Source organism: Gymnoscopelus braueri (assembly GCF_963280865.1).
Source record: "Gymnoscopelus braueri genome assembly, chromosome: 2".
NCBI lineage: Eukaryota > Metazoa > Chordata > Actinopteri > Myctophiformes > Myctophidae > Gymnoscopelus > Gymnoscopelus braueri.
The window spans coordinates 52,983,369-53,008,688 of record NC_137604.1 but is presented as its reverse complement, the minus strand read 5'-3'; the positions used below and the strand labels follow the sequence as shown (position 1 = coordinate 53,008,688).

The 25,320-nt window shown below is 42.0% G+C and overlaps 1 protein-coding gene across 1 annotated transcript; it reads right to left on the bottom strand.

The window, feature by feature from the left end:
* Window positions 1-12,112: 12,112 nt before the first annotated feature.
* On the bottom strand, window positions 12,113-23,603 carry LOC308105427 (uncharacterized protein). The gene is made up of 7 exons (XM_080456146.1): window positions 23,582-23,603; window positions 21,884-21,936; window positions 18,949-19,119; window positions 18,093-18,144; window positions 15,258-15,385; window positions 13,589-13,736; window positions 12,113-13,253 (listed from the first exon to the last, which is right to left on the bottom strand). Exons 3-7 carry the CDS (start codon window positions 19,092-19,094, stop codon window positions 13,134-13,136), a joined length of 594 nt encoding a protein of 197 aa, XP_080312272.1. The 5' UTR covers window positions 19,095-19,119; window positions 21,884-21,936; window positions 23,582-23,603; the 3' UTR covers window positions 12,113-13,133.
* Window positions 23,604-25,320: the final 1,717 nt, after the last annotated feature.

The window sequence follows — 25,320 nt, the reverse complement described above, 5'->3', positions numbered from 1 at the left end:
CTTTGGCCTACAAATATTAATGCAAAACTATTGGTCGTGCACACACAAACTATTGCCCGTGTACACAGTGGTTAATCCCAATGGTCCGAGTATCTACAGGGCTGACAAGGGACTAGTATAGCCTAATAGAGCCTAAAAAAGTCTAGTACAGCCTAGTACAGCCTAATCTATCCTAGTCCAGCCTTATCAGTCCTAGCATAGCCTGGTACCCCCTCCCCTATTCTGTTCTCCCACCAGGCTGGACTAGGCTAGACCTGGGTGTACTAGGCTTTACTGCACTACACTCTGCTGGGCTCTAATAGTCTGTTTTCATCTCTAGCAGGCTTTGTTAGACTGTACTGGGCTCTATTAGGCTATAGAAGGCAGTACTTTACTTTGTCCTACAAATGTACATGCAAAACTATTGGTCGTGCACACACAAACTATTGCCCGTGTACACAGTGGTTAATCCCAATGGTCTGAGTATCTACAGGGCTGACAAGGGACTAGTACAGCCTAATAGAGCCTATTAGAGTCTGGTACAGCCTAGTGCAACCTAGTCTATTCTAGTCCAGCCTGTTCCATGCTAGTATAGCCTATACCACCCTCCCGAAGTCTCTTCTCCCAAAAGGCTGGACTAGACTAGTCTTGGGTGTACTAGGCTGTACTGTACTAGACTCTACTGGTCTCTAATAGGCTGTTTTAAGCTCTAGTAGGCTGTGCTAGGCTGTACTAGGCTCTAATAGGCTGTACAAGGCAGATCTGTACTATGGTGTACAACTGTCTACTTTCGCCTACAAATGTTCATGCAAAACTATTGGTCGTGCACACACAAACTATTGCCTGTGTACACAGTGGTTAATCCCAATGGTCTGAGTATATAAAGTGCTGACAAGGGACTAGTACAGCCTAATAGAGCCTATTAGAGTCTGGTACAGCCTAGTACAACCTAGTTTAGCCTAATCCAGCCTGTTCCATACTAGTATAGCCTATACCAACCTCCCCTAGTCTCTTCTCCCAAAAGGCTGGACTAGACTAGTCTTGGGTGTACTAGGCTGTACTGTACTAGACTCTACTGGTCTCTAATAGGCTGTTTTAAGCTCTAGTAGGCTGTGCTAGGCTGTACTAGGTGCTATTAGGCTGTACAAGGCAGATCTGTACTATGGTCTACAAAGGTCTACTTTGGCCTACAAATGTTCATGCAAAACTATTGGTCGTGCACACACAAACTATTGCCCGTGTACACAGTACACGGGCTCTTCTCCCAAAACAGTCTCTTCTCCCAAAACAGTCTCTTCTCCCAAAAGGCTGGACTAGACTAGTCTTGGGTGTACTAGGCTGTACTGTACTAGACTCTACTGGTCTCTAATAGGCTGTTTTAAGCTCTAGTAGGCTCTGCTAGGCTGTACTAGGCGCTATTAGGCTGTACAAGGCAGATCTGTACTATGGTCTACGAAGGTCTACTTTGGCCTACAAATGTTCATGCAAAACTATTGGTCGTGCACACACAAACTATTGCCCGTGTACACAGTGGTTAATCCCAATGGTCTGAGTATCTACAGGGCTGACAAGGGACAAGTACAGCCTAATAGAGCCTATTAGAGTCTAGTACAGCCTAATCTATCCTAGTCCAGCCTTATCAGTCCTAGCAGAGCCTGGTACCTCCTCCCCTATTTTGTTCTCCCACCAGGCTGGACTAGGCTAGACGGGGGTGTACTAGGCTTTACTGTACTAGACTCTGCTGGGCTCTAATAGTCTGTTTTCAGCTCTAGCAGGCTTTGTTAGACTGTACTGGGCTCTATTAGGCTATAGAAGGCAGTACTTTACTTTGGCCTACAAATATTAATGCAAAACTATTGGTCGTGCACACACAAACTATTGCCCGTGTACACAGTGGTTAATCCCAATGGTCTGAGTATCTACAGGGCTGACAAGGGACTAGTACAGCCTAATAGAGCCTATTAGAGTCTGGTACAGCCTAGTGCAACCTAGTCTATTCTAGTCCAGCCTGTTCCATGCTAGTATAGCCTATACCACCCTCCCGAAGTCTCTTCTCCCAAAAGGCTGGACTAGACTAGTCTTGGGTGTACTAGGCTGTACTGTACTAGACTCTACTGGTCTCTAATAGGCTGTTTTAAGCTCTAGTAGGCTGTGCTAGGCTGTACTAGGCTCTAATAGGCTGTACAAGGCAGATCTGTACTATGGTGTACAACTGTCTACTTTCGCCTACAAATGTTCATGCAAAACTATTGGTCGTGCACACACAAACTATTGCCTGTGTACACAGTGGTTAATCCCAATGGTCTGAGTATATAAAGTGCTGACAAGGGACTAGTACAGCCTAATAGAGCCTATTAGAGTCTGGTACAGCCTAGTACAACCTAGTTTAGCCTAATCCAGCCTGTTCCATGCTAGTATAGCCTATACCAACCTCCCCTAGTCTCTTCTCCCAAAAGGCTGGACTAGACTAGTCTTGGGTGTACTAGGCTGTACTGTACTAGACTCTACTGGTCTCTAATAGGCTGTTTTAAGCTCTAGTAGGCTGTGCTAGGCTGTACTAGGTGCTATTAGGCTGTACAAGGCAGATCTGTACTATGGTCTACAAAGGTCTACTTTGGCCTACAAATGTTCATGCAAAACTATTGGTCGTGCACACACAAACTATTGCCCGTGTACACAGTGGTTAATCCCAATGGTCTGAGTATCTACAGGGCTGACAAGGGACAAGTACAGCCTAATAGAGCCTATTAGAGTCTAGTACAGCCTAGTACAGCCTAATCTATCCTAGTCCAGCCTTATCAGTCCTAGCAGAGCCTGGTACCCCCTCCCCTATTGTGTTCTCCCACCAGGCTGGACTAGGCTAGACGGGGGTGTACTAGGCTTTACTGTACTAGACTCTGCTGGGCTCTAATAGTCTGTTTTCAGCTCTAGCAGGCTTTGCTAGGCTGTACTGGGCTCTATTAGGCTATAGAAGGCAGTACTTTACTTTGGCCTACAAATATTAATGCAAAACTATTGGTCGTGCACACACAAACTATTGCCCGTGTACACAGTGGTTAATCCCAATGGTCCGAGTATCTACAGGGCTGACAAGGGACTAGTATAGCCTAATAGAGCCTAAAAAAGTCTAGTACAGCCTAGTACAGCCTAATCTATCCTAGTCCAGCCTTATCAGTCCTAGCATAGCCTGGTACCCCCTCCCCTATTCTGTTCTCCCACCAGGCTGGACTAGGCTAGACCTGGGTGTATTAGGCTTTACTGCACTACACTCTGCTGGGCTCTAATAGTCTGTTTTCATCTCTAGCAGGCTTTGTTAGACTGTACTGGGCTCTATTAGGCTATAGAAGGCAGTACTTTACTTTGTCCTACAAATGTTCATGCAAAACTATTGGTCGTGCACACACAAACTATTGCCCGTGTACACAGTGGTTAATCCCAATGGTCTGAGTATCTACAGGGCTGACAAGGGACTAGTACAGCCTAATAGAGCCTATTAGAGTCTGGTACAGCCTAGTACAACATAGTCTAGCCTAGTCCAGCCTGTTCCATGCTAGTATAGCCTATACCAACCTCCCCTAGTCTCTTCTCCCAAAAGGCTGGACTAGACTAGTCTTGGGTGTACTAGGCTGTACTGTACTAGACTCTACTGGTCTCTAAAAGGCTGTTTTAAGCTATAGTAGGCTGTGCCAGGCTTCACTAGGCGCTATTAGGCTGTACAAGGAAGATCTGTACTATGGTCTACAAAGGTCTACTTTGGCCTACAAATGTTCATGTTAAACTATTGGTCGTGCACACACAAACTATTGCCCCTTTACACAGTGGTTAAGCCCAATGGTCTGAGTATATAAAGGGCTGACAAGGGACTAGTACAGCCTAATAGAGCCTATTAGAGTCTGGTACAGCCTAGTACAACCTAGTCTAGCCTAGTCCAGCCTGTTCCATGCTAGTATAGCCTATACCACCCTCCCCTAGTCTCTTCTCCCAAAAGGCTGGACTAGACTAGTCTTGGGTGTACTAGGCTGTACTGTACTAGACTCTACTGGTCTCTAATAGGCTGTTTTATGCTCTAGTAGGTTGTGCTATGCTGTACTAGGCTCTATTAGGTTGTACAAGGCAGATCTGTACTAAGGTCTACAAAGGTCTACTTTGGCCTAACACATGTTCACGCAAAACTATTGGTCGTGCACACACAAACTATTGCCCGTGTACACAGTGGTTAATCCCAATGGTCTGAGTATATAAAGGGCTGACAAGGGACTAGTACAGCCTAATAGAGCCTATTAGAGTCTGGTACAGCCTAGTACAACCTAGTCTAGCCTAGTCCAGCCTGTTCCATGCTAGTATAGCCTATACCAACCTCCCCTAGTCTCTTCTCCCAAAAGGCTGGACTAGACTAGTCTTGGGTGTACTATGCTGTACTGTACTAGACTCTACTGGTCTCTAATAGGCTGTTTTAAGCTCTAGTAGGCTCTGCTAGGCTGTACTAGGCGCTATTAGGCTGTACAAGGCAGATCTGTACTATGGTCTACGAAGGTCTACTTTGTCCTACAAATGTTAATGCAAAACTATTGGTCGTGCACACACAAACTATTGCCCGTGTACACAGTACACGGGCTCTTCTCCCAAAACAGTCTCTTCTCCCAAAACAGTCTCTTCTCCCAAAAGGCTGGACTAGACTAGTCTTGGGTGTACTAGGCTGTACTGTACTAGACTCTACTGGTCTCTAATAGGCTGTTTTAAGCTCTAATAGGCTGTGCTAGGCTGTACTAGGTGCTATTAGGCTGTACAAGGCAGATCTGTACTATGGTCTACAAAGGTCTACTTTGGCCTACAAATGTTCATGCAAAACTATTGGTCGTGCACACACAAACTATTGCCCGTGTACACAGTACACGGGCTCTTCTCCCAAAACACTCTCTTCTCCCAAAACAGTCTCTTCTCCCAAAAGGCTGGACTAGACTAGTCTTGGGTGTACTAGGCTGTACTGTACTAGACTCTACTGGTCTCTAATAGGCTGTTTTAAGCTCTAATAGGCTGTGCTAGGCTGTACTAGGTGCTATTAGGCTTTACAAGGCAGATCTGTACTATGGTCTACAAAGGTCTACTTTGGCCTACAAATGTTCATGCAAAACTATTGGTCGTGCACACACAAACTATTGCCCGTGTACACAGTGGTTAATCCCAATGGTCTGAGTATCTACAGGGCTGACAAGGGACTAGTACAGCCTAATAGAGCCATAGAGTACTTAAGTAAATGTACTTAGTTACTTTACACCACTTAATTTAGTTCACCTGGCAGAGACTCAGTGGCAGTAGAGTGTGGGGGGAAGGGCTTTCAAGGCTATAGTAGCCTACAAGCTTAAAGATTCCACTTAAATAGATGTTAATCTAAACTCTGTTTTGGGTTTAGATTCACTTCACAAATAGAAATGGAATAGGCATGCAACAGAAAGACCAGCATATAGTGCCAAATCCCCCCCCCCCATCTTTTACAGTACTTGGCACCTTCCAAGTGGAACCCCACTATTGAAGACCAATGGATTGGCCCAACTTTGTTAGCCATTTGCCAGTTCTCAACATCAGAGTGGAGCAACATTTGGAGCAGAGCAACATTTGGAGCGAGCAACAACAGAACTTTATAGTGTGGAAGAGAACAGGTGACCAACAATAAACTTCACTCCTTTACAATTAACTTAGTGTTTTACCCCAGAAATGTTTGTTTCATATGTGACCTTGTAACTCTGTGAATGCATTGAACACAGTATTGACATGTTAAGGGCATTAGCTAGGTACAGGTGTGTCAAACATTGTACGATTAATTACACAATGGCTTCTAACTGGAGTAACCTTTTTGAAAAAAAAACAAAAAAAAATATCTGGCACTGAAGCAGATAGGAGGTTTTATCACAATGGGCCTCATTCAGTAATAAGTTCCTAATGTTTCCTCTTACATTTCTTCCTAAGTGAATTCCTAAGAGAAGTTGAGTCAGATTCATGAAACGTTCTTAAAAGGCAGAATTGTTCGTAAATATGTTCTTGATGATGATGATGAATCCCAATCCTCATAACTTGAAAGGGTGTGCCAGTTCATCCTAATTACCATAGGGAGCCACCCCACCAATTCCCATATAAGGCATGACTGCATGGCTCTGCCTGCAGTCACACCTGTGTGCGATTGCTGCACACAGAAATCACAGGAAATCACACACAGAAATAAAATTGAGAGAATGAAGTAAAGAATACCTAAACTATAAGTCTAAAGATGGTGGAACACCAGACTCCAAACATAAAATTAAAATTAATAGTTCTGTGGAGGTACTTCTGTACCATATTGTTATCCATATTTCATGTTCAGGAGTAGCGTTAGTAGAGGATATAAAACATTGTATTACTGAAAGCTGGTGGGTGGATATGGAGGGTCTTTAAGGTAGCAGCTGCTTGGTATGTAATGGGGTGGAAATAGGGGTGTGGTGCGTGATATGGTGGTGCAAGGAGGGGTGTAGGGGGCTATGTGGGGGGTATGGGGATGGGTATGATGGGTGGGTATAGGGGACTTTCAGGTAGGAAGGGGGGTTAGATTGTAATTTCAGACCGTCTCAAACATTTTCATGTCCAGGACCCCCAAATTGACATGCATTTGGCTGCAGACCCCCACCTGAAAATATTTTCTGCCAGGGAAAATGTTTCAAGATATATCAAAATGGGACGCGTTGTGAGCTTGTAGATCGGCTATTTTCAAACAAAGTATAAAATAGGGTTAAAGGAGAATTTTGGACTAAAGTTTTCTTACCTTTTCTATGACGTTATGATATCTTAGGATGAATGGTACAGTAGAAAAATTTCATAACTCCACCCCTGAGCCGCCACAGCTTAAAAGGTGCGCGGATAGGCCTTAGGTTAGATCACATATTTTAACAGCTTTTTTTTTTTTTTTTTTGTGAGATCTGACGTTCATAGTGACAGAACACTATGCAACCAATAAAAAAAACAAAAAAAAAACAGTCTCGCTAGACGAGTTTTCAATCTCGAGATTTCAATCTCGTCTAGCGAGACTTCTCTTTTTTTTTTTTTTTTTTTTGGGACAGTGTTCTGTCACTATGAACGTCAGATCTCACCAAAAAAATATTTAAAAAAAGCTATTAAAATATGTGATCTAACCTAAGGCCTATCCGCGCACCTTTTAAGCTGTGGCGGCTTAGGGGTGGAGTTATGACATTTTTCTACTGTACCATTCATCCTAAGATATCATAACGTCATAGAAAAGGTAAGAAAACTTTAGTCCAAAATTCTCCTTTAAAGTGATTAAACTGTTCCTCGTTTGCTGTGGACCCCCTGGAACTCCCTCAAGGACCCCTGGGGGTCCCCAGACCACACTTTGAGAACCACTGCTCTATGATAAAAATATTATTGAAGAAACTTCGAGATATATATGATATATATTTATATGTGTGTGTGTGTATATATGTGTATATATAAAATACCAATGTACTTAAATCCCAATAATTAAATTCAATAATGATTTTTATTTTTCTCTCAAATTCTTTCTCCCCCTATCTCTTTTAATATTTAGAATGCCGTCCTGCACGATATGTGGTGGAAATTACACCAGGAAGTCATTTCCAGGCCACCTGAAAGAACTTCATTTCATGTATAATGTGCAGGAGCGGAGGATTTTTATGAACTTCGCCAACAGAATTACCTTCATAAGGCGCTGTGATTGCCCTCTGTGCGGTGTGGGGGGAAAATTTCTAGAACGCCACCTGGAGAGGGTCCATAAGGACCGCAGAGAGGATTTTGAGGCCCTGAAACAGCAGACCAGGTTTCGGGTAGCAACACGTCTGCTTGAGGAGCTCAGAGCCACCAACCCTGAGGTCCCATTGACGTCAATATCTCTCAACGTATGTACAATATCAGTGGTGTAAAGTAACTAACTACATTTACTTAAGTACAATTTTGAGGCATTTCTACTTTACTTGAGAATTTCCAATTTCCAATACTTTTACTTCTACTCCACTAAATCTCAGATCCAAATATTGTACTTTTACTTCACATTTATTTGAAAACTTCAGTTACTAGTTACTTTGCAGATATAAATGTATTACATTATAAAACATTAACCACCATTTTATATATAGGCTATTTGAAAATAGCCAATCTGCAAGCTCACAACGCATCGCAATGTAGATCTGCTGTTTTCAAACATATTAGTACTTTTACTTTTGTACTTTAAGTATATTTTGAGGCCAGTACGTTTGAACTTTTACTCAAGTGACATTTCAACACAGGCGTTTTACTTGTAACAGTAGTTTTATAATGTGGTATTGGTACTTTTACTTTAGTAAAACATTTGAGTACTTTTCCACCACTGTACAATAATGTTGGGCTTCCCCCTCCCTCTCCTTATTAATGTCTTCATCCTCAACCTCGTTCTCCGTTCGATTCCCTAGTCTATAGTGCTCCTATTGTGCATGCTGATCATGTTTCCTCTCTTTCACACAGCATGATGATATGAGGGTTGATTTGGACGAGGCCACATCTTGCACTCCCTGCCAGGAGTGCAAGACAAAAGAGAAGGAACTTCAGGCTCTCCGGAGGGACTGCCGGCGGTTAAAAGAAAGCCTCAGGACCACCAAGATGGACCTCTGGGCTCAGAGGAAGGCTGCCTCCCTACGCCTGCCCAACCAACCACTAGAGGTGAGGCATTCATGTAGTCAGTCATTTCTGTCAAATTGTATTGTATACATTACCTAACAACTATCAAGATAGTTAAAATAGCCGATCTGCAAGCTCACAACGTGTCGCTGTAGATCGGCTATTTTAACTATCTTGAAATGTCTTTCAAAATAATAAAACATGGCTAATAAGTTTAGTCATAAGGCATAAGAAGCCCTGCAAAATACAGCCCTTATAGGGCCCTTATTTGTCAAGTTGCTTTATATACATCACCAATCAATTACAACATTTACACGGCAGGCAATGCTCAATAGAAAAGAAAAAGAAAAAAAAACTATGAACCGTGTAGAAACTAGTGCCGTGAACTCGTCACCATTCACTTCTCATAGTTTCTATGCAGCATGTACAGTGTACAGTCGCAACTCCTATTAGTGTACACATCTGTGGCGACTACATTTCCCAGCTGAGTCTAGGGTATTTAACTGTAACTTACCTCTCCGTATCAGAGTCCAGACCACCAGGACTCCAGTCCTGACCAGGACATGGTGGACTCTGCTGCCCCCACCCCGGACCCAGGACCACCGCAGGGCTCTGCTGCCCCCCACCCAGGACCACCGCAGGACTCTGCTGCCCCCACCCAGGACCCAGGACGACCACATGACTCTGCTGCCCCCACCCAGGACCCAGGACCAGAGCAGGACTCTGCTGCCCCCACCCCCCAAAAAAAAGGGACCCCTGTAAAGGTATTATCTAGTTCTATTCACTTTCCCACACATTATGTAGAGATGTCATTTAATCTGATTCTGTCATTTTGTGTATAAGTTATGTAATGGTTAATGTGGGCTGGTTTCGGCTGGTGTTTTGTCTTACACATCTAGATGGTATCATCCCGAGGAGCGACAAAGACGTTCAACGTCTTTTCACTGACCACCTCCCCAAAAATCAAGCCCTGGGCACAGGGGAAAAACCGGGCAAATAAGATGAGAGACATCAAGCTGCCTCAGGTCTTTGGTGAGTACGTACACACACACACACACACACGTACACACGTACGTACACACACACACACACACACACACACACACACACACACACACACACACACACACACACACACACACACACACACACACACACACACACACACACACACACACACACACACACACACACACACACACAGATAGATGACCGGGGCCATTCAAATGCCACACAGAAGTTCACCGGGTTCTATGTACCTTAGGGTTAGGGATAGGGTTATCGTGAGCGGTTTGTAATTTCTAGCTTTTTAATAAACAGAAAATACATTCTCAGGTGGGTCACTAATTTCATCCAATCAGGAAAAGAGCATTTATCCGCTTTAATTTGATAGTATTCCAATTCCAATTTTCCCCACTTTGACTTAGCATGTGTTTATCCTGTATCCTGTATGAGCAACATGTATTTATGTACACACACACACACAAAACACACAAAACACACAAAACACACACACACACACACACACACAGACACTGACATTACTCACACATTATAGGGCAGATTGTTGCTGTCTCCATGTTGACTGTTGAGTGAGCATCTAGATACCAGACTGCTCTGTATCTTAGGAGGTCTGGACATGAAAGCCGGACTTCCTGTCATGTTCTGTAGATCAGCCATCATCATGGAGGAGGGTGGTTTGTGCCAAGTATGACTGCATTCAGTGGAAACAGTTGTGGTTCGGAAGCCCAGTGGAACACTCACATCTCTAACCTGACTCAGCCAGATGAGGGGGGTATTGAGTTTCACAATACTGTGAAACAAAATGTGTGTCGCAAGCTTCTTCCATTTATCACATCTCACCACCTCAAAACTGTTTTGTTTACTGATTATACTTTTTTTTTTATTATTGCGTGCTACTTATTTGTACATTTTTTAGTTATTCATTACTGATTTAATTTGTATACACTCTTATTGTAGATAATATTACAAAATCACTACAAAAATACCCTTGGAAAACAATCATTCAGCTATTCAAACTACAGTATATTTTATGAGAAGTGGTGGGGATAGATCTGCTTCAATGCTTCAAGTACAGTCATTTCCTAATCAGAAGCTGTGGATTAACAGGAACGTGGATGCTGCTCTCGTGCCAACCCTGCATGGCATCAGAACAAAATGAATGGGAGGGCAATGACCAGCGTATGTGATGTGCACCTAGAGTGGACCGCTAGGCCAGCGGGCGCCCCTCCCTCATCACTCTCAATTGCCGGAGTGGAAGGAAGCTGAGATAAGGTAACAGGTGTAGTATCTATTTTTTGCAGTCTGATAATCGATTCACTTGCTCTCGCGAATTAATGCCGTCTGACGTTCTCAGTGCTGGCCTTATTTTGATGTTATAGGTCAAGCATCATGCTGTAGCATAGCACATAGTCCCCCACACCTGACCACCAGACCACTGATAAATTGGTGTTATGAGAACAACCTCGCCCTCAAACGCCAGACGGTTTCATCAGTAAAGAGTAGCGGGCATGGCATTGCACTCATCTACATTAATGGTGTCAAAGTGACTCCATTTTCCTCTGCATACACATGTCGCTAAGGATTTCAAACGGGACACACACCCTCGAACACAAGCACTACGGAGGGGGTTTTACTCCACTACAATTATTTGGAAACTTTAGTAGTAGTTACTGAAGATTTTGATCTAATAAATACATTATAAAATAAAAACAGACATTAACCACTTCAACCCTATATACTTTATACTTTGGCTATTTGAAAATAGACGATCTACAACCTCACAGCGTGTTGCTTTGCGACGTGTTGAGTTTGTAGATCTGCTATTTTCAAATTATTTTTATACTTATATTTATATACTTATATTTAAAAACTTGTTAAATTTCTACATTGCTGTATTGAAACTTTTGTTACCTACTTTGTACAGTAAATCTGACCTAAATGCAGTAGGTTTAACCATAACCTGTTGTGTTATTCAATGTGGTCACTAGATGGCCATGTCAGTCTGACATGGTCACTCATTTGATGTATTGTTTATTAATGTTCTCTGCTGCTCTCCCCAGGCTGGCAGAGGAAGAGTAGCGCCCAGGATTACAGCTTAGGAAATTGGCACTGGGTGAAAACAAATGGGTTACAAAAATCGTGGGATAAAAAAAAAGAAACGTTCAATAAAGAAAATCCCAGTTAATCCAGAATTCCTCTGTCTCTGTCACTTTATATAACTATACACTATTAAGCATTAGTTAAGCATTAGTAAATGCTTAATTCATCATGAATTCATTATTTGTATAGCATTATTCTGGTTTGTCACCAGAATGTCCACAGAAACACCAATGAATATAAACATACCAATGCTGTAAGATTCACTTTTATTTCACACACAGCTTAAAACATGATGTTATTACATATTTTAATCTGGTTATCTTTTGCTGCGCAATTATAGTGATTTGTTCTTTAAAATTAAGATGTTATATGTGGAGAAATGTACAATCTCAACCTCAAATAATGTTCACCTGTTCAACTCAACTCAACTCATCTCAACTCAACGTTATTGTCAAATCACAGTTTTAAAGGCTTTGTCATACAAACTCCATCATTGCAGTTTCAAGAAAGGCAGAAAGAGATTGATTGAGCGTATAGAAAGAAAAACGGAAAAAATATATAATAATACAATCAGATCAACATGGCATATTGAAATGCATACATACGGTGCATAATGAATACTGGAATAAGGAACATGGTTGAAAATAGCAATTTGATGAGGCTGTTATATCACAGCAGATAACAATAATAGTAATGAAATAATACAAAAACAAACATAAAACGGCAATTAAACATTGTGAGCAAAAAATTTCAGGATAAAAAGCATGAGTATCAACATGCAGTAAGATCAACTTGCACAGAAGTAATCAAACAATGAGTATTTTTGTGCGTGGCGCGAGCGTGTGTTTGTATGCGAATGCTATCCACAGTGGGGGTGATGATGGGACTTTACCAGTGGTTCTCAAACTATTTTATATCAAGGACTTCAAATTGATTTGGTAGCAGATCCCTATTCAATAATTCTTCAACTGTCTGGGTGGGAAGCTAACAGTGGAGAGACCTAAGCACTTTTTTTCCCACATTTTAGGCATGTCACTAGGTGAAAAGAAGTACAATGTAATGTGTTGTGAGCTCGCATATATATTTTGGAATATATTTGAATAGGGTTGACGTGGTTAAAGAGTTAATGGTTGATTAATTATGCTGCCCAGGAGATAATTGGTTCCAGCCTTCCAGTGGAGGGGTAGATAAGCTTCTCTCTCCACTTCCAGCCAGACTGCCAGCAACCCATCCCATGTTCTGTTTCTTGTATTGTTTAAAGTTATTGAATAACTTATACTCATTGGTTTTTCAAAGGCCGATTCAGACTGAAACTTCAAAATAAAATGACGAAAATAAAATAAAATCACCAGGACTTTCAATTGGTTTCCATCCAGGTTTCACTCAAAGTTGCAAAGGTGATCTCCACACATCCAGGCAAGGTCTACGGTTGTGTACCTTTTCTGAAACTCATGTGCAGACAGCAGCTTCTCGTACATGGGCTTCGGCACAAAACGGTGCTGAGAATACATTGGGTGGATAAGGATTAAAATAAATCTGAGCATAAATAAAGTTAGGTGAACGTATATTAGTAACGGTGTTGCCTATACCACATTATGAAAGCAGAAAAAAAAAATTTAGTTTTTTTTTTTTAGGTAATCCCATTAACTAAAAATAACACCCATCTCTAGGACTAGTTCAGTCTCTCTGACCATTCACAATAATTGAACACATACAGTTTTGGACTTATCGTCTGAAAGAACATTATGCACCAGACATAAGGACCGAGGCAAGGATGTCCCCCACCAGGAAAACACTGTGCGGGGCACCCTACATTTCTAAGTTATCTGGTTACCTGGAAAGGTTTCTGTAACTTGTCATGGATGACCAGGAAGACGACTCCCTTCTCCTTCCCAAACTGACACTCGCTATCGACCTTGAAGCTTTTCTGGATGGGTCTGTCACTCTGGATGTAGACCAGTATTAGTTTGCCATCTGTCATTCTGTAGGGGAAAATAGTAATGATTTTTATTACAGATTCACTGAGGAATAACTGTTACCTGTTACCCACTTGACTTGACTTTTTAAAACTATATATATATATATATATATATATATATATATATATATTGCAATCTGTTACCCACTTCACTTGACTTTTTTAAACTATACATTTATATATATATATTTTTTTTTGTGCAAATTATGTTTATTGATTTTAATATTAAAAAACAAAAAAACAAACAAGAAAAGACAGCTCAGACACACATTAAAAGGGGAAAAGGGAAAAAAACGAAAAACGAAAGTGTATAAAAACATAAATTCCCTCCTGGCCTCCAATAGCTTCTAATAAAACTAGAAAAAGTGCTCCTCGGAGCACAGGTCTCCGCCAGGTCAGGTACGTTATTGTGGCCTCCTGGTGGCGCTATAATAGGCCAATGTGAAAAGGGTGCCATTTCTTCCTCTGCCTAGTGGGAATGTGCGCGTGAAATGTCACGGAAATCGCAAACTGCGTTCATGATTTGAGGCATTTCAAAACGGACCAATCCTGCAAACTTTGGAAGCCAACCTTAGCCAATCAGGATGCAATATGGAAAATCGGACAGATTCGTGTTGATCACATGACTATAAAGATACTGTGTACCAATTTGTGTGATGTTTAACAGTCCCATGTGAAAAATGTGGGGGCAGAAGTTCTGAATTGGGATCCAGGGAGTGTGTGTGCACAGTTTCGGAGCGACCGGGCCAACGGTGCCGGAGATTAGCTGGTCGCAGACAGAGGCACGGACGGACATACGGACGGACGGATGGACAGGGGGTAAAACATACTCTCGCCATGCCTTTCGGCCTGGCGGAGACAATAAGGATAGAAACCATTCAATATGAAACATCATTTCTGGAAAGACCAGTTACCAAGAGCACCAAGACATTAGTATGACAAAAAGCTGGCATACAGACAGACTAAGGTTGGTGTGGAAATCCCCTAAGCACAGTGGCGCACAATGTAGGTTCATTCAAATTTGATAATTAGACAGACAGATTTAACCATCCCCTGATTGAATTAAAAACGGTTTCCCATGTTTTTTGTATGTTTTTGTTTAGAGTATGATGAGTTAATATGTAGGCTATACCAGTCCAGGGACCTCCTCTGAACATGGATGTAATGTTAACAATAGAGTCATAAAACCCCCGCATGCACGCACGTGCACCTGGCAGCTGGACATACTGTAGTGTTGACTAGTGGAACACCCTGAAAAGATAAGCTTCAGACCTTGCAAAATAAATTAGCCTGGTCGGTCCTGTCTCGCATATAGCTGTTGGCGGAGATCTCTGAAAGTCTGACTTTGCGAGACTAGGTTGATCCTTAAACAAACCAGAACACTAATCCTAATTTTATGAAGTCTTAGGCTTAGAGTGGAGGACTTGTTTTTATACTCTGCAGCAGTTATATGGCATGGGCCTCCACACTACCACACATGTACAGGTACACTCACAGTAAACCCTCAGTCCCCAATACCACACACCTGTATGTGCACTCGTGGTAGTCCTGGCTCCTGTCGCCACCAAAGCCAGCCTTGCAGCCTTGTTTCCACTGTATCTTCTTGTCTCCCAGTTCTGTCTCCAAGGTCAGGGTTTTTCCTAACATGGAATCCTGAACGGATGGGATTAAACAAGGGTAGGCTTATTGAATGCATTGATGAAACAGACTTCTTGACTTGCGTTGTCAGAAATATAAGACATTAATTGTGCTAGCATTTCGATTCATCTCATGTTAAACTGATTAATTGGCTTCAATCAGTGAAATAACGGCACTATTGTGACATTTCATTTCGGTGAAACATTAGGGAAAATTACTATGTCAAGTCCAGTTATATTTAAGGGGAAGGAGACACCCGCACACTGTCTTCGCTTGCTCAATAAAGAAACACTTAAATTTGCAACGTTTCGGTCAAAAGACCTGCCTGAGGAAGGTCTTTGAATTATTTTTTAATGCAATAAATTACTAAACTGATGTAGGCCTTCCAAAATATCCTTTTGTAATTTTATTCAGTGAATTATCCCCCAAATTATGTGTCCTAGTAGCTCAGTCGATAGAGCCCTCGCCTTGGGACCACCAGGTTCTGACATGTGTTTGATGCTAGACACCACCAACTCTGTGTATGAGTAGCACAGGTTAGTGGCAGCCATTTGTTAAATACAGCATTGCAACAACACAACGCTTTATAATTTACTATGGTGTTACACGTCACATACAACATGCTTGAGCCTTGACTATGCATCATGCATGATGACGCATAACACCTACAGTATGCATCATGCATGATGACTCTAGGCTTTAGTCATCATGGCTAGCCACACAAAGTGACCCAACACTGAGGATAAAAGGTGTGTGTGGGGGGGGGGGGGGGGGGTGTAGTGAAAACAAACACCCAATACAGTCAAGGTCTTACAAAAAACAAGTCACCAAATGAACACCCCTGACACAGCACAACACTATGAAGGCAGCTCTCCTACCGGATAATACCGTCAGGAGAAGGCGTGCTCTACTCAAGGGGAGTCTTGAGGAGTAGTCTCTTGGATTAACTGGGTGCAGATTCTTGAGAATACATATAATAAAGGAACATCCGCACTCTCTTCAGTTATGTTCTTGGTTTATTCTTTACAGACGAACAGCCGCAGCAGACATGTCTATCTAGGGAAACGGACGAGTTTCGGCACGTCGGCCTTCCTCGGCGTTTCAAACTAGAATACATCAAACAGGAAGTGACATATATAGCTATGCGATAGTGTACAGCTGATTCTCATTGGTGAATATAATTCACTTAAATTTCATCATACTATTAATGTTTACATTAAGCATTGAACATAGCCTAGTATTTATTTTGTTAAAATATTCTTAAATTTTCCACAAACACCACAACCAGAACAAACGATTCATAGAAAACATTTAATAGAAAACAATGCAATAATAATTCTTCATTCAATCCCTTTGGGAACTCTGTATTTAATGTATGGATCCAGTAAGCTTCCCTTTGTAATAGAACCGGGTCTCCGTCCCCACCTCTTCTCAGTGGGTTGACTACTTCTAAACCTTGAAATCTCAGTGTACATATGTCATGTTTAACCATATTATAGTGCCTGGCAACTGGAGACTTCTCATCTTTATTTCTGATATTAGAAATAAAGATGAGAAGTCTATAGTATAGTCTATAGTATGATGAATTGTAAGTGAATTATATTCACCAATGAGAATCAGCTGTACACTATCGCATAGCTATATATGTCACTTCCTGTTTGATGTATTCTAGTTTGAAACGCTGAGGAAGGCCGACGCGCCGAAACGTGTCCGTTTCCCTAGATAGACATGTCTGCTGCGGCTGTTCATCTGTAAAGAATAAACCAAGAACATAACTGAAGAGAGTACAGCACAACACTACACATAAAGGCTTAACATAATCCCCTAACATGTGTCCAGTTCCAGCAGAAAGGGACAGAACTCGTGAGTTGTAAAACGGTCATTAAGTGGTTTAAATTACATTACAAAAACAGCTGTGTTTGTGTGGGCGGAGAGTGACGAACACAAAACTTGCTAAAGATTTGAAACAAGAATGAACTGGATATTAATCCAATGAGAGTGTGTGTGAAATATATCAATATATCAACCAATAACTCATACTAAATATCAATAACGTTTTGGAAACAGGGACGAACCACAACCACCAGTCTTTACAAGCACCTTCACAGAAAAACAAGGGCAATGTCGCTTATAATCACAGGACATGCAACGCTGACCGTGGCGAGAGAACCCCTGCTCTATAACCAAAAAATCTGTCATTGACTCCTAAAGGTACTCAAATATGCTCTTTGAGGGGGGGGGGAGCATTATATGTATTTATCCCCTCATTTGCAAAGGAAATGTATGCTGTTAGAAGATGAGCCGGCCAGGGTGAGGGGTTGTATTGGTAACCGGAGTACTCGCCCCAAAACACGCTCACCCCCATTTTTTTGGGGGACCAGCAGTTCTTGTATTCTTGTATTTGTTTTACAGAGGATAAGGTTAGAAATAAGTTTAGGGTTAGCCATAGTTTCACTGAGGTTAAGTTTAGGAATAAGGTTAAGTTTTGGCATAGTTTACTGAGGTTACGTTTAGGAACACCAGGTGAATACCGCCGGATTTTCCCCGGGGCGACTGGGCGAGCGTTTTGACGATGCCTTGGGTTGATGAAGACATAAAGTCGAGGCGCGCATAGCAGAGCCACGCCCACACACACACGGGCACACACGGGCGCAACAGGTTGAAGTAATGTGTTAGGAAGTAATAATTACTGTTTTATAGCCACATTACTAAATAAATGTACCTTCTTCGCACAGTCACTCTTCATAGACATCCCGGGTGATGGTCCCTGGTCCCTGGTGGAATCACAAAAATGTTTCGACAATTATGAAGGAAAAGGTCAGTTAGTTGCATAGATATTCCTAATAATTATTTACAGCATGGTATGTAAGTCTGCCTCCTCAAATGTTGACCAATCACAGCTCATGCTGCCACATGCATGACATCACTAAACAGAACTACCTCAGGAAATGAAAGCGTGAAATCCCTGGTTAAGTTAAAGTAAACTCATTAAGATTGTGGAAGTTGGATTATTGATATGATGATCTATACACAATATTTTTGTTACAACAATGCATTGCATTGTGAGCTTGTAGATGTGCTATTTTTGCTCAATATTTGACCCAGATCAGGCCTGGACTTTGCCAAATGGAAGAAGCTTGCGACACACATTTTGTTTCACAGCCTACTTCCATCTGAGACTCCGGTAACAGAATCGATGCAAGACAGCGATTAATTTTTTCAAGCTACTTGGCAGGTGATTGGATGATCCCGCCCCTAGCAGCCGCTGAATGGTTCGTACACGCAGCGACCGGGTAGCTCCACTCCCTGAGCGATCCCAGATGCAGGGTGTATTGTGAAACTCAATACCGCCCCCATCTGGCTGAGTCAGGTTAGGCTGAAGTTGTGATTTAGGCAGGCAGCTACAGAGCCATCCTGAGAAAGGAGTGGGCGCCCAGAATGTCTTCTTCCTGTTTTTTTTAATAATACTTAATTAATTCATTAATTAAATTGAGGTTGAACTGAAAGGTGGATTTGGAAAATCGTTGCACCCCTACATTATACTTGTTGTGTGTATTGTATTAGGAGGATTCACATACTTTGTGTGTGGAGGTCCTGGTTCATTACTGAAGTAAGGAGGATCACCCATACTATTTATAGACACACAGCTGGTTGCTGGAGACTCTGGTTGGTAGAAGTGGTCTTTGATATCTCCCTCTTCCTCTCTCTCCACAGACTGATTCATCTTTTCATCTTAATGCTCGTTACATCTGTAAGCACATACATAGGTTTACCTTGTTATTACTTTAGGCTATATGTACCTCATCATTTGTGATATACATGATTAATGTCCACATGGTCTTACATTGGAATAACATATTTTTTCCTTCTTTAAAGAGGTGGTGCCATGTTTTTGCACTTTTTCTGTTTTTCATGTGTCTATGAGGTTGATAGAACTTCATTAAGGCCCCCGCTGGTGGTTTTAAGGTGTTTCATGTCTTCTCTGACTATTTGGAGTTTTTTCCTGGAGGCTGAAACCTTGAGAGTCAAACGTGCCAATCCAAAAACAGCGACATACTGACGTAACAATGCCCATACCCACCCACCGCACCTCCCCTCATTATCATTGTCATTTATACTACAACCTTTTGTGGGCGGAGCTGCCTCAAACACACGTGTGTGACCATGGCAGGTTGTTCTGCGCCTAACTGCTGTGTGACAGCTATCAAACAGTTGTTTCACACTTTGCCCATTGACACGGACAAACGTGATCAATGGCTTAATTTCATTTATAAAGACAGGATTATTCCCTCAGCCCCCTCTACCAGGCTTCGGGTGTGTAGTTCCCATTTTGTTGATGACTGCTTCACCAATTTAGTGCAAGTCAATATGGGATTGCAAACAGGAAAGTACTGAAGCCAGGTTATATTCCGACGATTTATCCTGGAGACACAGAAAGCAGCACCTCAGGAGCGTTACCGGTAAATTAAAACATCCGCCAGCCCCAATAAAATGATTTAGGAGCATGAATCGGTTTGACATAGCCTTGTGTCTGTGACCTCCCCCACCGTTTAGTTGTGGGATTTAGTTCAGCGTCAATAAGATCGCTTCTGAACATCGTATGGAAAATGTAACGGTAGTCGCGGTAACCTACAGTCGTCTGTTGTTACGACGGTGTGAAGAAATTAATGAGTAAATCGTGGTTTTGTGCCGGTCTGCGACTCTGCGTTGAATTCAACGTGCAGAGACAGTGCTGGTCGTGAACGCGCATCGCCGTTTAACATGGCGTAGAGTTAGATCAGGGACGAGCCTCCATGTTAATTCAACGCAGGCTGCCAACAAACTAAGGTTTTAAACGGTTGTTTGAGCCCATCGATGCGTTGTTTCACGCCGTCGGAACAACAGGCATATGTAGGTTACGGCGCCTAGCTTTAGATTTTTCATACGATGTTCAGAAGGTAAAACATTTACATTAAATCGGCAGAACATACCGACGCGGGCGGGACCAACTCGAGTCATACAGTCTCAGCCAACGTTAGGGTCGCTAGAGCTAGTTCAGTTGGATTAGATACATAGCGTGATTGTTTGTCAATATAATAAAAAAGAGACGAATTATCTGTGCCTCTGCAAACAGAAGTGTATTATCAAGGTGGAAATGGCTCTGAATACATTATGAGATCATCTAGTTAGACGTTTTATATGCATATGCCTACTGTAATATACTGTAGCTTATATTTCCATTTTCTAGTAAGGGGATGTATGGAAAGAATACATAGCCCATTTAAATGGGAATGTCAGGTTGAAGGAATACAAATGCATTGTAATGATAGTAAAATGTGTGCAGTGATGCTATAAACGTCACTGATGTAATGGATACCATAGTCATTGTAGATAAAGTTCTACTTGGATCACAGGATATTGAACATCACCATGGCACATCTGTAAGAATGTATGACAACTGATGGTTCTGTTTATTAGGACAACTTTAGTTTTTTACAACCAAGGTTTATGTTTTAGATTGTAATTAAAGTAAATAAAAGATGAGTGTTAAAATGTTTAAATTTACTGCTTTCTATAGTTTTAGCAATTTTTGCCATCTTTTTTACAGTGGGGGAGGCATTCTGTCCGGTGGCTAAATATATATTTTTTTTACACAATAACCCGGCGTTTTCTTTATTATTATTTACAGTAGCTCTTCTAGCCCCCAATAATAATCACATCTGGCCATCAAAGACCACTGTACCTTTTTTATTGTGTAAAAAAGGCATATTTAGCCACCGGACAGAATGCCCCCGCCCACTGTAAAAAATATCGCGAAAATTGCTAAAACTATAGAAAGCAGTAAATGAAAAAGAAATAACACTCATCTTTTATTTACTTTAATTACAAGCTAAAATATAAACCTTGGTTGTAAAAAAACAAAGTTGTCCTTTCAAGCCTTTTATTTATCCGTTGCACACATGAGCATTTGGGATTTGAGCAAAGGGTTGATGAGGCTTTCCGGTTATGGAGTAGTTCTTCTTCCTCCTCATCTTCATCTGAACCAGATTCAGGTTCAAACATATATGGCTGTATTTGTCCAATTTGTCCTCCTGCCATTTTGTAAACAAATGGGCAGAACCATGGGCAGTCCTTTAGGGGGGAAGGACTAGGAAAGGTGGGTGGTCTTATAGGAGGAGGCGGAGGGACTGGATTAGATGGGTGGTGCTAAGTGAAACCAGGTATACTTAATGAACTGGTGGGTGTGTCTACATAAAAACAACATTTTAACACTTACTGTACACTTTTTTTTTTTTTTTTTAATCCTTACATAATAATAATACCTTATGATCAGGTTTTAGGGTTGAAAAATATCATGGCACTCCATCTTTAATCAAAAATCATCCTTTATGTTTAGTTGCATATTTCTCATGCTATATTAATTCAATTTAGTCAACTAGTCACTAACTAAAATATCTTAGCTAAGTGAAATAGTTAATAATAATAAAATGCATACATATTACTAGGCTGCATTCACATGAGCCGAACACTCACCAAAGGCAAGATAATGTAGGCCCATAGACTTGTACACAGACAGGCCCGGAGAACTACAAAGACAAAAAAAAACAGTTATTTTTTCTCTTTTCTTTCCTCCTATGCACTGTAACTGTATCTATCTATACATTTTTACCTCTTTTGTTTTATGCATCCTGATGTCATTTTATAATTGTATTATTGTCTTCCTTTGCGTGATGTTCTGTGTAAAGCACATTGAATTGCATTGTTGTCTAAATGTGCTAAACAAATAAAATTGCCCTAATAATAATAGCAATGTGTGCTGTTAACTTTATCTATTTTATTCATGTTTTTAATTTAGAGTAGCCAATTCTTTTTTTACCCCCTTTGCCTACCCAATGTAGGCTAGTCGTTATGCCAATGAATTCCTCCCTAGACACATTTCTGTGTTGTCACTGTGACTGCTGTGACATCGAGAGGACGTAGAGCCTTCATCCTACTCCTCCTGCCCAACACTCCCTGCCTATAGGTGTAGGAGTACGTACCCTCCCCTGAACACGGGCCAATTGTGTTCCCATACAGTATATATATGCAATGCATGTGTGTATATATAACAAATAAGTTGCCGACATAATCAGTAACAATGCGGCGAGTGGACATGCGGTAAAAATACCTCAGGGTCCATGGAACTCTCGCTCGCTCGCTCGCTCGCACGCACGCACGCACGCACGCACGCACGCACGCACGCACGCACGCACACACACACACACACACACACAATTGTCCAAATGTCACATCCCCTCCCCTCCCACAGCGCTGCTCTCGCTCTCACGCTTGTAGTTTGTGGGTGGTTAACTTTCTAAAGATGACAAGTGGTTACACTCCCTGCCTATAGGTGTCGCCCGTAGGAGTACGTACCCTCCCCTGAACACGGGCCAATTGTGTTCCCATACAGTATATATATGCAATGCATGTGTGTATATATAACAAATAAGTTGCCGACATAATCAGTAACAATGCGGCGAGTGGACATGCGGTAAAAATACCTCAGGGTCAATGGAACTCGCTCGCTCGCTCGCACGCACGCACGCACGCACGCACGCACGCACGCACGCACACACACACAGTTGTCCAAATGTCACATCCCCTCCCCTCCCACAGCGCTGCTCTCGCTCTCACGCTTGTAGTTTGTGGGTGGTTAACTTTCTAAAGATGACAAGTGGTTGCATTCCCTCTTTTCTCTATCTCTCCCTACCGTTGCTTTCCAGCAAGACCTATGCTGCAGAGTACAGAGCAGTGACAACCGTGTGCGTGCGTGTGTGTGTGTGTGTGTGTGTGTGTGTGTGTGTGTGTGTGTGTGTGTGTGTGTGTGTGTGTGTGTGTGTGTGTGTGTGTGTGTATATATTATTTGTGTGTTTAGGACTGCACCCTCAACACACAGCACTACCCTAAACATATAGCGAGCTACTATGAAGAACAGACTGTTGTGGCTGGACAGAGTGCAGAAGACTGCACCTGACTCATATCAATCTGTCGTGCTTGTTTTTTGCTGTATCCAACATGGAGGCCAGGTAAACAAGCACAAATGTCATTTTACAGTTAAACAGTAGAGTACTATGTTCTCTGCTAAATCAATACAATAATTGTGTTGTTATTTGTCAGTAATGACCAGCTCACTGCTCAGCTCACACTGCTCACTTCATTATCTCTTACATATACAGAGTAAAACACTCTTACCCAAACAATCTTTATGCTTCGGTCCTGCTTTGCTCAAAATGGAGTCTGAACAAAATGTGTTTACTCTCCTGCTGTTCCTAGGCCACACCTACTCCTTTATCTGACCTTTGTTCGTCACATTTCCTGTACCTTGTTTATATCAAGTTAATAATTGACTCTCTACGGCATACCACAGATACCACAGAGATCAGAGCAAAAAGGAAACACATACTCACACAGTAGGCCTACTGACACACTGAAGGACTCACACGTAGTGCAAGTGATATGTTTTTGGTTAAAACAAAACATTGATTGTAAAAAAGAAAGAAGAAAAAAGGTCACTAAAGGCTTGTTGCCTGTCTGTCTGCCTACCACACGCACGTGTGCACACACACACACACACACACACACACACACACACACACACACACACACACACACACCAGCCTGATCTCCAGAGATTACCGTAACATTGCACGGAACGAGTGCACTTCATTCCGTGGATAGTCGCCTAGAAACCCAGAAATTGCGTGCATATGTACGGCGAGTCCCACGGTGGGCGTAACCAGTCGCAACCCGGAAAAACCCGGAAGCAGAGCAGTCCCCACAACAAAATTTACGATTCTGTGCCTATCGGTACATAACTCAAACGGCGCTGAGTAGGCACAGGCGAACGTCACACCGTTCAGGACGGCAACTCGGTCGCCTTAGCTCCCTCGGTGGTCCTTCACGGGGTGACAGTTCGCCTGTGACTGCGCGCCTCCGAAATGGTTTTGTCACAAAGGGAGCGCCGTACATATGCACGCAATTTGGGGGTTCCGAGGCGGCTATCCACGGAATGAAGTGCACTCGTTCCGTACAATGTTACGGTAATCTCTGGAGATCGGGTTGCACACACACACACACACACACACACACACACACACACACACACACACACACACACACACACACACACTCACACCACCCTTGGTTGTCACTGCTCTGTACTCTGCAGCATAGGTCTTGGTGGAAAGCCAGATAACGGTAGGGAGAGATAGAGAAAAGAAGGAATGCAACCACTTGTCATCTTTAGAAAGTTAACCACCCACAAACTACAAGCGTGAGAGCGAGAGCAGCGCTGTGGGTGAGGAGGGGCTGTGACATTTGGACTGTGTGAGTGTGTGCGTGTCTGTGCGTGCAGATTATGCTACTTTCTTATGATCTCTTGCTGCACTGTGAAGATGACCAAAAAAAAGAAAAATAAATTAAAGCACATATTCACCAAGTTTATGATAAATGACAGGTTGCTAAATTAAGTAAAGGCGGGTCATTTTACACCCTTGATTAGTCAACAGTGGGTTGCGATCCATTTTTATGGGTCGCAAGTAAATATCCCTTTCTTTTTTGTTTCTTGCTATTTTTGTTACAATTATTGTTTAAAGATTTAAGCAAATAACAATCGGAAATAAAAATAAAAAATTCGAAAGTTGCATACATAAAAATTCAAAATATTGCATGAATTAAAAGAATAAAAATAGAAAATAACAAAAGAAATTGTGAAAATAGCAGATCTACAAGCTCACAACGTGTTCACAACCGCGACCCGTTGCAGATCTGCTATCTTCACTAGATAGCTCTTTTGGGTCTCAAGTGTGGTATCTGACCACAGACTTAAAGGTTTCTATTGCTTTTATAGTTGCCAACAACGCCATATTGCAGATAAGTTTGTTGTCCCAGAGATGAGAATGAATGGTTGTAGAATGAAGGAGTCATCACTA